We start from the raw sequence: 14,167 nt of genomic DNA, 5'->3' as shown, positions 1-14,167 counted from the left end.
GGGTTAATTAGGTTAAGTTATTGTATAATGATGGTTTGTTCTGTAGACTATCAAATAAAATATAGCTTAAATGGGCTAATAATTTTGTCCTTAAAATATATTTTTTTTAAATAAAAGCTGCTTTTATTCTAGCCGAAATAAAACAGATAAGATATTCTCCAGAAGAAAAAATATTATCAGACATACTGTAAAAATTTCCTTGTGCGATTAAACATAATTTGGGAAATATTTAAAAAAGAATTTCAAAAGGGGGCTAATAATTCTGTCTTCAACTGTTTATATCGTTATCAGTATATGAGATGAGATGTCATATCACCCAGCCCTGCTGCACACTTCATAAAAAAACATTATAGGGGCACTTTAAAAAAGACCCACTCCATTCTTTCTTTAGCCCATTTTCGACCGACAGTCTGTTTACCTGCGCAAGCCAGATTTAGCATCAGGCAGGAAGTGACTGCGGGGATGGAGACACCCTGCAGTTCCTCCAGGTGTCATGACACAGTATCAGCGTCTGAGAGCTTGAGCTGGTCAGATGGGACGGGGTGGTGGGATCTGCAGGTTTTCTGGGATCTGATTCAGGTCACGGTGTGGCTCATGGATTTGCCAATGTTTAGACTGTATCCTTCGTCACTTCGCCAAGAGGTCGGAGCACAGCTGAAATCACTCCCATAATCCCACTGGGATTTAAACTCCTCACCTGGAGACATACGCAATGTAGAGTAGAAGATTGGCTGTCTGTGTGCAGTGAATAAAAAGCTGTTTTAAAAATCTTATATAACCAGACATATAACTCGAGGCACGCTGAGTGCAAAAAGCTTAATTACATTGATGTGTTCAAGTAAAAAATAAAATAAAATACACACATACGAAGAAGGCTAAAACACTGCAAAAAACCAATGTCTGCTTGTTCAAACTGCTTATTTAAAATGAGTTGAAACAACACAATTCTTGAGACTTTTTGGGACAACTTAATCGTTTTATGTTCAATTTATTTTCAATTATGTATTGATTGGACTCACCAAGCTTGCATTTGTTTGGTCCAGAGTGCAGCAAACCCCATAAAATCTTTAAAAGTTTATTTATTTCTCCATAAAATGTTTAAATATCTAGTGAGCGGCAGTTCTGTGGGTGCAAATGCCTTGTTGATGCCAGAGGTCAGAAGAGAATGGCTAGGCTTGTTCCAGCTAATAGAAAGGCAACAGTAACTCATATAACCACTCGTTACAACCAAGGTATGCAGAAGAGCATCTCTGAAAGCACCTTGAGGTGTTCAACCTTAAGGCGGATGGGCTACAGCAGCAGAAGACCACACCGGACGCCACTCCAGTCAGCTAAGAACAGGAAACTAAGGCTACAGTTCACACAGGCTCACCAAAAATAGACAATAGAAGATTGGTAAAATGTTATCTGGGTCTCAATTTCAACAACATGAAAGCATAGATCCATCCTGCCTTGTATTAATAGTTCAGGATTAAGGCAGTTCTGAAGGAAAAAATGGGGTCCAAACCAGTACTAGTAAGGTGTACTAATGTACTAGGTGTGTCTTTAGAAACAGGGTCAGGAAACACTGTTCTAGACTATGGCATCTATCACAAGAACAAAATGAAGTTGTTTTTTACATACTCCTTTGACCATGAGCAGAAATTCACAGTCACCGTGAGCAGAAGTCAGTGTGTGTGTGCGTGTGTGTGTGTGTGTTTGTGTGAGTGTGTGGATTTGAGAAGACGGGGAGGTGAAGTGAAGCAAGTGCGATGGACAGATCTGGAGCAGATTAAGGGATGGATGTGTCTTTGATGCACAGTGACAGGCCTGCTTAAGATGGGCATTAATACAGAAGTGTGCAATGATCAAAACGGCCGCTCTCTGAACCCGAGTGAGAGCTCACTGCATTACAGCTCATCAAAAGTCTGCATTTACACTACCGGTCAAAGGTGTGGGATCAGTACAAGCAGGGATGCAAAAATACATTGAAATGTATTTTAAAAAATAAAATGCCAAATACCTTAATTTTACTTGTATCAAAATAAAACTACAAAATGCAGCAGCCACAATTGTATAAAAACAAAATACTGTATTTTAAAAAATACAACTAAATGCTTTTTCAAGGAACCATATAGGGAATATCTTCGCTAGCCTTCAACCAATAGGCATATTCGATCAATCCCTTCATCATTAAACTGACTTTCCTTTTCATTTTAGCATGCATTTTTTGCAAATTTCATACAGAAAGTCCTGTCTTGAAGATGATCTCTTTATGTTAAAACCATCTAAAGCAGATAATGAGTTGGAATATATACTATATCTATTGATTGTGTTTCCATCCATTGTGTAGCCAGTGAAATCTCTTAACAGTCTTATATTTTAAAAGGGTGATAAATGAAGAGAGTTTTCTTTTTTTGATTTATGGATGTAATTTTTTATTGAAATCTTGAACACTTAATGTAAAAACATGATTTCAGAAAACTGGTGCTGTGGATGGCGGAGGGGTGTCGCAAACGTAAGTGAGTGGAGTGGGGGTGTCGCGGACGAAAGTGAACTGGGTTGAGGAGTCGCGGAAGAAAGTGAAAGTGAACAGCGGATGGAGGATCAGGGAGGTTGAGGAGGGGGATCGGTAAAATGAGGTGCCGGATCAGATCCGAAATCTAGATCCAGCGTTTTCTAGCACAAATTAAGCCCTTAATAATTATATATATATATATATATATATATATATATATATATATATATATATATATATATATATATATATATATATACATATATAGATATGGCCACTGGGACTGCACGGGTGACTGAAGGTGACCACACGCAATCATGCAGTGTTACGTGGCACTACATAAAATGGTCTAACAAAAGAAAGACATGACTAACAGGGGGCAGTTATGTAACATAGTGAACATACTGAACTGATATAGGAGCGCACACATTAAGAAGCACAAAGGAAATTTAATAGGCTAATCATGATTGTCTCATCAATAGTACCATGAGGTTTTTTTCTGATGGTTTGTTCACTGAGAAGTACATTTTCAAAATGTTGTGGATCAACTAAATCACAATTTAAAAACGTTTATATATAAAATATTTAACAATAAAGAAATGTTTTTAAATATTTCAAATATTTAAGTAAAGTCAATATTATAAGGCCCTTCGGCACTGTGGCTCAGGGGTTAGCACTGTCGCCTCACAGCAAGAAGAACGCTGGTTCGAGCCTCAGCTGGTTCACTTGGCATTTCTGTGTGGAGTTTGCATGTTCTCCCCGTGTTCACATGGGTTTCCTCTGGGTGCTCCAGTTTTCCCCAAAGTCCAAAAACATGCGCTATGGGTGAATTGGGTTATCGAAATTGTCTGTAGTGTATGTGTGCGTGTGTGTGTGTGTGTGCGTGCGCATAAATGTATGGGTGTTTCCCAGTACTGGGTTGCAGCTGGAAGGGCATCCACTTCGTAAAACACATGCTAGAATAGTTAGCGGTTCATTCCGCTGTGGTGATCCCTGTTAAATAAGAGACTGAGCTGAAGGAAAAAAATTATTATTACCCCATAATATTTATTTTTGTTGCCTACATAACTTGTCCCATGACTTGCTTTATTAACCAAACTTGCCTAGTTAACCCATTTATGTTCTGTCATCATGACAAAGATAAATAATTTAGTTATTAAAATGATTATGTTTAAAAGTATATTACTAAAATCTCTCTGCTAAAAGCACATGGAAATACATTTTTTCATAGGAGGGCTTATATTTTTGTATAATTTAACTATATGCAAAAGGAACAGTTGTATTAAATTGTAACAATATTTAACAATTATTCAGGTAATACTGTATTTTTGATCAAATAAATGCAGCAGTGAAGAGCAGAATAGATTTACTATAAAATCTCAGATCCACAAATGTGCCCACTAAAGCACAAGTAAAAAAGGCCATTAGGATTGTTCTGTAGCTCCACTTCTGTGTTTGTTGTCATGGTAAGAACAGTGCAATCTGAGAAGAGCACATCTGATCCAGCCCTGCATCTGAACTGCTATGTTTGTGTCCACAGATCATGATCGGAGAGGGGATTCTGTTCTGCTGTCTGTCCCGAGCTCAGTGTGGAGGAGGAGCTGAAGCCGATATCAACGCCGCCGGCTGCAACTTTAACTCTTTCGTCCGCCGTGGTGTCAGGTTTGTGGGTAGGTCACATTTCCAAGAGATCTCTTTTCTTCAATCCTGATTAGAATTCATTCTTTTTCAGGATATATGGAATGTGCATAATTGTGTGGCTAACATTCTATAATGTGTCAAATATGCAAATTCTGTCATCATTTGGGGCAGCACAGTGGTCGTTGGTGGTTCACTCCGCCCAGGCTCGGCGCCAGGATGTCATAACTGAAGGGGCATTTTAATCCCATAGGGGGGCACGGAGACCTGTTGACTGATTTTGGCCCCTCTAGTTCCTTTCATTTAGGCCAGGGGTGTCCAAACTCGATCCTGGAGGGCCAGTGTCCTAGAGAGTTAAGCTTCAACCTTAATCAAACACACCTGAAGCAGATAATCAAGCTCTTACTAGACATACTACAAACTTTCTGGCAGGTGTGTTGAAGCAAGATAGAGCTAAACTCAATAGGACACTGGCCCTCCAGGAGTTTTTGGACATCCCTAATTTAGCTAATTATTCACATTTATTATTACTTTGCATTTCTGTATAAGTTACTATACTTAGGCAGTAACAAACTTTTTTATAGTAATAAAAATATGCACAGTTTGCATTTACTGATTTAATCAATGAAGGTAATGCAACGATACCATTAATAAACGCAGACAGATCATGGCTTCAGCGCCAAATGAGTGCTTTAAATAATTTTTATTCTCTTTATTTCAAATAATAGGCCTATTAATGTTTAAAGTTTTAGGTAAAGACCTGAAACTATGCCCACACATGCAAGCTAACCCACGGTTAGACTATTCGTATAACTGGTAAATAAATATAGTGAAATCAGCGTAACCGTGTCATTACGCTTTTTTATGTAGCCTATTACCCAACCAATATCAACGTTAGGAAACAGTAAAATGTTACAATCTAATGGCATTTAAAATGTATATATATATATATATATATATATTTTTTTTTTTTTTTACATTTTAATGCATTAGTATAACCAGAAAAATTCAGTTATTACGGTGAAAATTACACGCAACTCATTAGGCTATATAACTTTTTTTTCATCATTTTAAAGGTAAAAATAAAGATTTATCTTAGGCTATCATAAGTGAGTTTTTTTCCTTAATGTTGTCATTTATAACTGTAAACTTGACTTTGCAGACCGATCATCTTTAAACGCAAAAGGCATTTACAGTTGAAGTCAGAATTATTAGCCCCCCTGAATTATTTGCCCCTCTTATTTTTTCCCCATTTTCTGTTTAATGGAAAGAAGATTTTTTCAACACATTTCTAATCATAATTAATAATAACAGATTTATTCTATATTTGTCATGATGACAGTAAATAATATTTGACTAGATATTTTTCAAGACACTTCTATACAGCTTAAAGTGACATTTAAAGGCTAAACTAGGTTAATTAGGTTAACTAGGCAAAATGGGGTAATTAGGCAAGTTATTGTATTGAAGCTTAAAGGGGATAATAATTTTGTCCTTAAAATGGCGTTTTAAAAATTAAAACTGCTTTTATTCTAGCCAAAATAAAACTAATAAGACTTTCTCCAGAAGAAAAATATTATCAGACATACTGTGAAAGTGTCCTTGCTCTGTTAAACACCATTTGGAAAAATTTTTAAAAAAGAAAATACATTTCAAAAGGGGGCTAATAATTCTGACTTCAACTGTAAGTGTCCTAACTTGACTGCTGCTGCATGTTTCTTTGCAAAACTGTTAAAGTGCGCTTTGGAGATGTGAAAATGAAAGCAAACATTCAAAAGGGTTCTGTGTTTTGTCAGTTTTAGATTAATTTTAATAATATTAATAATAATAATGATTGTAATAAATTAAAATATGAATTATAGTGTAGATTACTGTGGGACTGTGCAGTGAACGAAACATTTTTATTAGGCTACATGTCCCCTAACTGAAAAACGTTAATGTGAAAAAGACTTGCAGTTGCAATTTTGCTGAAATTAATTTAACGGCAGATTTCTTCGGCGTTTTTTTCCCTGTTTGAGCTCAAGAGGGTAGTATATAAAGAATTAGTTTACGAAAACATGCAAGGAATTAGGCTGCTCATCTCATGTCATCCACTAGTCCAGTTTTCTCCAGTGTGAGTTGAGTGTGCCTCTGCCGCTGTGTACACGCTTTAAAGGTTATAAATGGGATTCTTTTAGAGATTCTTTCTGAGGGGGCAATGCCCTCCTTTGCCCCCCGAAGCGCCGGGCCTGATTTCGCTGTTGCAACCCCTGATAATTAAGGTACTAAGCCAAAGAAAAATGAATGAATGAAATCATAAAGGCGCTTATAATAATAGCCAAACCATTTTTACATTATTTATTTATTTTATTCCAGCTGAACTAAAATAAATAAGACTATCCAGATGAAATTATATAATTGGAAATACTGTGCCAACTGTCCTTGCTCTGTTAAACATCACTTGGAAATTCGAAATTGACAAAGATTGTCAATATCACAGGAGGGCGAATGATTTTCTCTTCAACTTTATAAAGAAGAGGTCATCAACATTAACATACTTCTAAGTATTTACCAGTTATTGGTGTATCTCATTTACTTTCATCTTTTGTTCAGGCGTTCATGTGTTTGGTCTATGTGTTACGGCTTTGATTACGGACATCATCCAGCTGTCGACAGGCTACCCTGCGCCGTATTTCCTGACGGTCTGCAAACCAAACTACACTCACCTGAACACGTCCTGCGAGGAGAGTTTCTTCATCCTGGAGGACATCTGTTCTGGACCTGACGCCGCGCTCATCAATGCCAGCAGGTACAGATCTGACTCTGCAGACCGGCAGCTAAAACAAGGATATAGACAAGCTGTTGAAAAAATTATGTAACTTTTTACTTGAAGAGGGTGTTTATAAGACTTAATAAGACATTCATTTGAAAGCTAATTTTTGTATGCATGCTTATGACAACTGTCATTAAGTGTCATTTAGCTCAGTTAAGTCATTTTAAATGCAAAGATGACATTGTATGGGGTGTCTTTATGACAATTTGACATGCATCATAATGTGATTTTAACTTGAAATTACCAAGACAACGTAACTTAATAAGTTACCACAAATCTATCAGAAATGTGATTGAGATGATGCCATTATATATATATATATATATATATATATATATATATATATATATATATATATATATATATATATATATATATATATATATATATATATATACACACACACACACACACACAACAGTTCTGTCTGGTTTTCAAATCTGATTGGCTGATAGCTGTGCGATATTCTGCAATATCAGAACTCCTACAGCCTCTTTACCCTTTGTGTATTACTCTGCCCACATACAGCCAGCAAAAAGCAGACACTACAGCTCTAAAGTTTAAAAGATGCACGCTCAACTGTTTAACTGTCAGCTTATTATTTGAATCCGGAAGAAAGTAGTTCCTCATACAAAAGTGTTTTTGAGACTGATTTTGTTTTTATATACACAATTATGTCGTCAAACTGTTGTATAAACGCAATATCACACTCGTAGCAGTGCGACATGGCTGTATATCGGCACTGGTGGGTGCACTAAGCCACTCGGCCTGCGGCCTCGTGCCAACGCACGCCTCCCACCAGTGCCGATATACAGCCATATCGCACTGCTACGAGTGTGATATTGCTCATATATATATGGCAGATTTAAGTCAATTACTTAACTAATTTCAAAGAGCACGTGATATGATTGTTCACAGCTGGTCTCTCATCTGTAGTTATTAGTAAGCCAATCGTATTATTCCAAACTCACTATAGCACTATTCCTTTATCTTCATTTTTTTAAAGAATTCCCACATCCACACCATCTCCTCTTCCTCCTTTACCATGGGGAGCTCTCGAGAACTACCTGATCTTGTACCCCCTTACATGCTCATTGACCAGGCAGAGCCCTGGGCTCAATTATCTCTGAGCTCAGGGTTTTCTCCCAGAATAGCATGCCAAACCTGGTATTATCATCAAGCAATATCTAAGTTTGAACTTTTATAATGCAAAGATGATATTGTTTGAGATGTTTGTTTGTTTTTTTCATGACAACTTGACATTACCAAGACAGCATAACTTAATAAGTTACTATAAATCTGCCATAAATGTAATTGTAATGAGGCCATTATAATATAAATGAATGAGATTTCTTTATGCATGCTTATGACAACTGTCATTAGGTGTCTTTAGCAGGCTAGTCAGTTTAAATGCAAAGATGTAATTGTTTAAGATGGCTTTGTCATCACAACTTGACATTATCAAGACAAGATAGCTTGTCATAAATCTATCATAAACATAACTGTCATAATGCCATTATAATTGTGTCATTAATTTTATAACAGCATCATTAATACTTTCTTGACCTCAAATACAGTGTTACAAATTTTGTGTCATTAAAATGTCATTAAATATTAGTCATGTAGTTATCAAAGTACTTGACAGAGTATTGACACTTTTAGTGTGAAATTTTAATAGCTAATTTTCTTTGCTCCACTAAAACAAATGAAGAGAAAAATATTTATGATTATTGTTATGATCACCAGCAATATAGCAGTTGCAGATCGCTGGAGAATCACAATTCTGCCACCGAAAAAAAATGACAGATCCCGCCATGCATCTCACACACACACCAGTTCCAGTTCTCTCCCTGATTGCACACACACACAGCAGAAAGCTCATCATAGGCTGATTGTCTGGACTTTTTAAACCTCTCAGTTTCACACACTCTTTGCTGAGTCTTGTTTCTGTTTAGAGCATCACGTAAGTGTTATTGCTACCATCTAGCTCCCGGCTATTCCCCTTAATAACCAGTAGAGGGCGTCATCAAAGTATTAGAGATTCACCAAACTCCAAGTCCCATAATCCCGTTCTGATGCTGATTACTCAACAGCTGATAGTAATCCATACTCACACATATACAGACTCCCAACATCAGTTCTGTGTGAAGTCTTGTTTTGCCTGCAGACAATTCTGAGCATTTATCATTCTCCCGGGCTGCGTTCCTGTTACTAACCTGCTTGTACTTTCGACTTTGATTTCTGCCTGCCCCAAACCTAGCCTCTTTCATTGCATAAGATTCTAAGCAGTCTGGCCTGACCATTGCCTGAAGACTTGTTTATGATATCTCTCTGTTTGCCTTGACCATGTTGCTTTGTTTGACCACCCTTGCTTCACTGCCACGTTTGCTGTCTCAGTGAGTTACCCTCATTATTCTGCAGTTTATTTATTGTGTGACATTAATAAAAGCTTGCAAATGGATCCACAACTCTCTGAGTCTACTTTACAGTTATCCTTGTCCTGCCTTCCTGTGTTTTTGACCTTTGCTTTGTTTTACGGTTTATGTTGTTTTGCTGCCTAACCTGACTAATTGCCTGCTTTTGACTATGCTTTTGGATTTCCTGTTTGACCGTTGTCTGCCCGACAATTCGCTCTTAAATAAAGCTGTGTTTTGAAAGACCTCTGTTTGCATGTGCAGCCTTGCCTAAGAGAAACAAGACTCAGCAAAGTGTGTGTGAAACTGAGAGGTTTAAATAGTGCAGATAATCAGTTTATGATGTGGAAGAGGAAGTTCCTAAGGAGGATTTATGGACTGAAGCGTGAACAAGGTGAATGGCAGATAAAGAATAATGCAGAAGTGGCAGACATGTATGCGAAGTCAAGCTTGGTCACAGAAATAAAGAGGCACCGTATAAGATGGCTGGGCCACTTAGAGAGACTCCCCGAACAAAGAGCTGTTAAAAGAGCATAGAAGCTAAAACTAGAAGGAAGGAGATATCCTGGTAGGCCACGGAAGAGGTGGATAGATGACATAGAATATGATCTACGTACCCCTAGAGTGCATGCTTGGAGAAAGCAGGCTTTGGGTTGGGTAGGCTGGAGAGGAGTGGTGGAAGAGGCCAGGGCTCTACACGGGCCGTAGCGCCCCCGGAAGAAGAATCAGTCTATGATGTGCATCTAGCTGTGTGCAAGCAATAAGGGAGAGAACTGGAACTGGTGTGTGTGAGGTGCATGATGGAACCGTAGTTCTTTTCATTGGCAGCTGCTAGATCGCTGGTAATTATAACAATTATAATGGTCTCATTGCAATCACATTCAGTCATGTTGTCTTGGTAATGTCAAGTTGTCATAACAAAAACAAAGACAGGTTATTATGCATTTGGAAATGTCAAATTGTCATAAAGACATCTCAAACAATGTCATCTTTGCATTTAAAATGACATAACTGAGCTAATAACACTTAATGACAGTTGTCATAAGCATGCCTACTATCTTATTCATGTTAATGACATGTATTAGGTCATGATTGTAAAGATGCCATTAAAGTTTTATGAACACCCCTTCAACTAAAGTGTTGCGAAAATATATATGAACACTACTCAAGTGTGAATTTGGGAAATTCAGGGATTTATACAACCTAAACAGACATGAGAGCTGATACAGCTCAGAAGAACAGCAGCTGTAGATTAAAGGAACAGCTTTTGATGTCCTTTTTAATAAGGTTGGTTTTGAAGGGAACGGACGTGGCTGTGAACCATCTCTGCACTGATGTAGATCCACTAAATAATAAAGTACTGTAGTGGCTTATGAATTTCTGAGTATACAGTATACTGACACAAATACAAAGATATGGTTTAGCCCATTTATGACTCCAGCTTGCTGTTGACTTCTTTTTTATCATACTGAGCTGTAGATCAGCGAGTATAATACAGTGCTTCAGGCTCTGAAAGTCTAAGTATGGTGGAAGCTCACAGAATCTATTCCCTAGATGTTTATATTTACTGTATGTCAGAGATAAATACTGTAGGGTGTCATATCAGTGCTATTTGTGGTGATATCCTGCTTATGACGCAGATGTGTAAGCTTATTAAGATGCAGACACATTTTAGGTTCACCATGGGAGTCTCTGAAAGAGCCAATAGCTATAGGCATAAACAGCTTCTCTCTATAACATTCAGATTAGTAATTACTAATCACACAAAGAGAAGAATGTGTTGCCTGCTGATAGTCAGACTGACTGTCAATATAAAATTGAGGTTACATAGTTTTGCACATTTTTTCAGTCGATTTCTGGGTCTGGCAGGAGCACTTTTATTTTAGCTTAGCACAGATCATTGAATCGGATTAGACTTAGCATCGCGCTCAAAAAAAAAATTCCAAAGGGTTTCGATAGTTTTAATAAAGCAGGTCTTTAATTTTAGCAGGCCTAAGGTACTGCTGACATGAAAATGTTCCAGATGTTGTTAAAATCTCAAACAATCTAAATAAAAATAAACCAAAAAACAATTTTTTTTTTTCAAAAATTATGCAATGTGTAATAACACCCAAATGACACAATCGCAAGTATAGTTTCGATTTGCAATTTAATTTTGTAGTTAAGCTTCAGCTCAATAATCTGTATTGTAGCTTCTTACTGCTAAAATGCAGTGAGTAGAACTGAAAAGATATTAACTTATTTAAGAAGACAACTTTGAAATTGTACTTGAAGACACTCCTCGTATAGCCGCCTGTGGTGCGTTTTTAGGTGCTGATTGTTGTATTTCCTTGTGCTGTGATAACAATTAACCCTTCGCTATGCCACGCCCAAAAACCGCCACCCACCAATCGTGGCCTAGCAACTGTAGCTACGCGCAGGGGCTCTGTCAATCTTTCGAGCGAGTGCATATGGATTGTGCAAATCTGATACCCAGTATCCTTAAAGTTTGGACAGGATGGTGGAGTTTTTTCCCTTTTCAAAACCTAAAACCCAGGAGGAGAAATGCCAGTGTGGATCAAGCTGTGTGAGGGGTGCTAATGGAGCGGAGCCAAGTTAGTTTTTTTTTTGATATTTCAGACACATTCAGACAGTGATAGACCCTAAACAGATCTAAACTGTGTTTCCTACAAAAACACAACGCTGGTTATGTTTTATTCCTTTTTTTCGCTCGATATTGTGAGTAATGCTCCGTTTAAGCCTTCGCCATAACGTTAGTAACTTAGTCATACTTATAGCGAGTAGATCATAATGACATGAGTTATTGATCCGGAAAAAACAAATCTGCGAATCTGTTTCTAACTTTACTGAGCTTCATATTTCCATCTATTTCAAGCTACGAATATTTGAAATTACAAATCAACAGAACAAAACGGAGATATGATCACAAACTGAGCACTTGCAATTAATATAATTTACCCCCAACTGATTTTCAGTTAATTATAAAGAGCACACAAACATACTGACAGTAATAAGTAACTTACTGTACATTGTTATGGGTCAGTGATGCTAATATTCGGCACAAATCCATCAGTTTTCCCTTACTGGCTGTTCTTTCTATGAATGAACTATGTAAAAGCACTGTCCATGCCTGTTTCCTCGTCACTGGAATGCTGTTTTTCTTTGATATTAATTTGTCTATTAATGCTTCTGAAGCGGCAGATGTCATCATCCCACTGGTTCGCAATTTCATGTTTGTTATTTACTGTGGGCTTTCCGCATAGTTTGGTTGCGGCTGAACGAAAGTGTTCTCACTCAATTGGCTAGTAAGACTGTCTATGGGTGGGGGATGTTGAATAATACTTCAAGGGTTCACACTTAGCTAATGATTGATTATAAAGCTTGTTTGGCATACTGTCCCGGGAGAGAGCCCTGAGCTCATAAGATCCTTGAGCCCTGGGTTCCCTCCCGTTTGCAGGGCAAGAGGGAAGTTTGAGCTCAGGTAGATCTCGAGAACTCCCCTGCTGTAGTAGTTAATGAATAGTTAGTGATTTTTCTAAGGGGTAACTACTTAATAGGAGCATGTCTATGGTGCAGATTTGGATTAGTCAATTAACTTAAGTAGCATGTTTTTGGACGGTTTGAGGAAACCGGAGAACCCTGGGGAAACCAACATGAGCACGGGGAGAACATGTTAACTCCGCACAGAAATGTTGAATGGCTTGGCAAGGACTAGAAACAGTGACGTTCTTGCTGTGAGGCAACAGTGCTAAGCACTGGACCACCGTGCCACACATCTAGGAAAAGAGGAGGAGTAGGGGTGGAAGAGGGGATTCTTCAAAACAAAGATGGCCTTGATATAAAACTTAGAGCATTTATTGTAGCTTAGTAATCATCTGATTGGTGAATCATAAACTGGATAATGTGGGACAAGCTGCAAGCAATCATAAGCACGTGATCCTCTCGAAATTAGTTTATAAATAAACAATTTCCATTAATCGCACAGCCCTATACTATAGTACTGAAATGTATTTAATATTTTGTATAAAAGGTGTTTTTTTTTTTTTTTTTGGCAATGACAGCTTTAGGACACATCTTGTCTGGAGAATGGAGTCGCAAGCATTGATCAGAGTTTTAAAATCTTGACTGTTCTGTAGGTCTCAATTCTTATCATTAGTTATTTTCAATTTAATTCAAGTCAGCTGATTGGCTGGGCCATTCTAGTAGCTTTATTTTATTTTCTGAATCAAAATGAGAGTTTCTTTGTCTGTGTTTGGGGTCATTGTCTTGCCACATTATCATTTGATAATGTAGGTGTGTAGACAGATAATATTAATCAACACTGAAGCGGGGCAGGACTGCTGAATAACTCCAAGATTTTATCTACTGTCTGGGCTTTCCATGCCTCCATTTTCTCATGTGTTCAAGACATTTTCCCTGTGTCATCTTATTTTTATTACACATTGCCTAATTTCTCAAATAATTAGTTTTGATTTCTTTGTATGTATAATTTTTTTTTGGTTGCTACAAAAATCTGGTGAAAATTTCAAGTCAACAACTAGCTAGAAATATGTTAGCTGAGAAAAATGGTGACGTATTTAATACCTTTTTTGTTTACCCGCTGTATAAAAGAAACATTGGCATGGATGTGCAATGTGTTGGAATATTTCAAATGCCTGCTTTCATTTATTTCAGAAAATCCTTCCCATCACAGCATGCTACGCTGGCATCCTTCGCTGCTGTGTATGTTTCGGTAAGTAAAAGTCTGTCATTGAGAAGAAAGCAGACGCCTTCAATTCACTGTGCTGTTAGAGACTAACAGACGAA

General features: G+C 37.5%; 1 protein-coding gene and 1 long non-coding RNA gene across 9 annotated transcripts in view; one reads left to right on the top strand and one right to left on the bottom strand.

Annotated features, from left to right (window-relative positions):
• LOC137489259 (uncharacterized) overlaps positions 1-14,167 on the bottom strand; it is a 154,550-nt gene that overhangs the window by 16,329 nt on the left and 124,054 nt on the right. For 6 of the 8 annotated variants that reach the window (XR_015525161.1, XR_015525158.1, XR_015525162.1 and 3 more), the window contains 2 exons: positions 6,841-6,951; positions 419-697 (listed from right to left, as the gene is read on the bottom strand). This is a non-coding gene — a long non-coding RNA (uncharacterized LOC137489259). Of the gene's footprint in view, positions 1-34; positions 698-6,840; positions 6,952-14,167 lie in introns of those variants that run through there. The other 2 variants (XR_015525163.1, XR_015525160.1) reach the window with 2 other exon arrangements.
• Positions 1-14,167, top strand: part of plppr4b (phospholipid phosphatase related 4b) — a 42,232-nt gene that overhangs the window by 18,415 nt on the left and 9,650 nt on the right. The window contains exons 3-5 of the mRNA XM_087309780.1: positions 4,038-4,167; positions 6,728-6,923; positions 14,036-14,093. Coding sequence (XP_087165906.1) covers positions 4,038-4,167; positions 6,728-6,923; positions 14,036-14,093 — 384 coding nt within the window. The remainder of the gene's footprint in view (positions 1-4,037; positions 4,168-6,727; positions 6,924-14,035; positions 14,094-14,167) is intronic.

The sequence above is a fragment of the Danio rerio genome, chromosome 24, assembly GCF_052040795.2.
Source record: "Danio rerio strain M-AB ecotype USA chromosome 24, GRCz13ab, whole genome shotgun sequence".
Classification (NCBI taxonomy): domain Eukaryota; kingdom Metazoa; phylum Chordata; class Actinopteri; order Cypriniformes; family Danionidae; genus Danio; species Danio rerio.
This window is presented reverse-complemented; position numbering and strand designations above follow the sequence as displayed.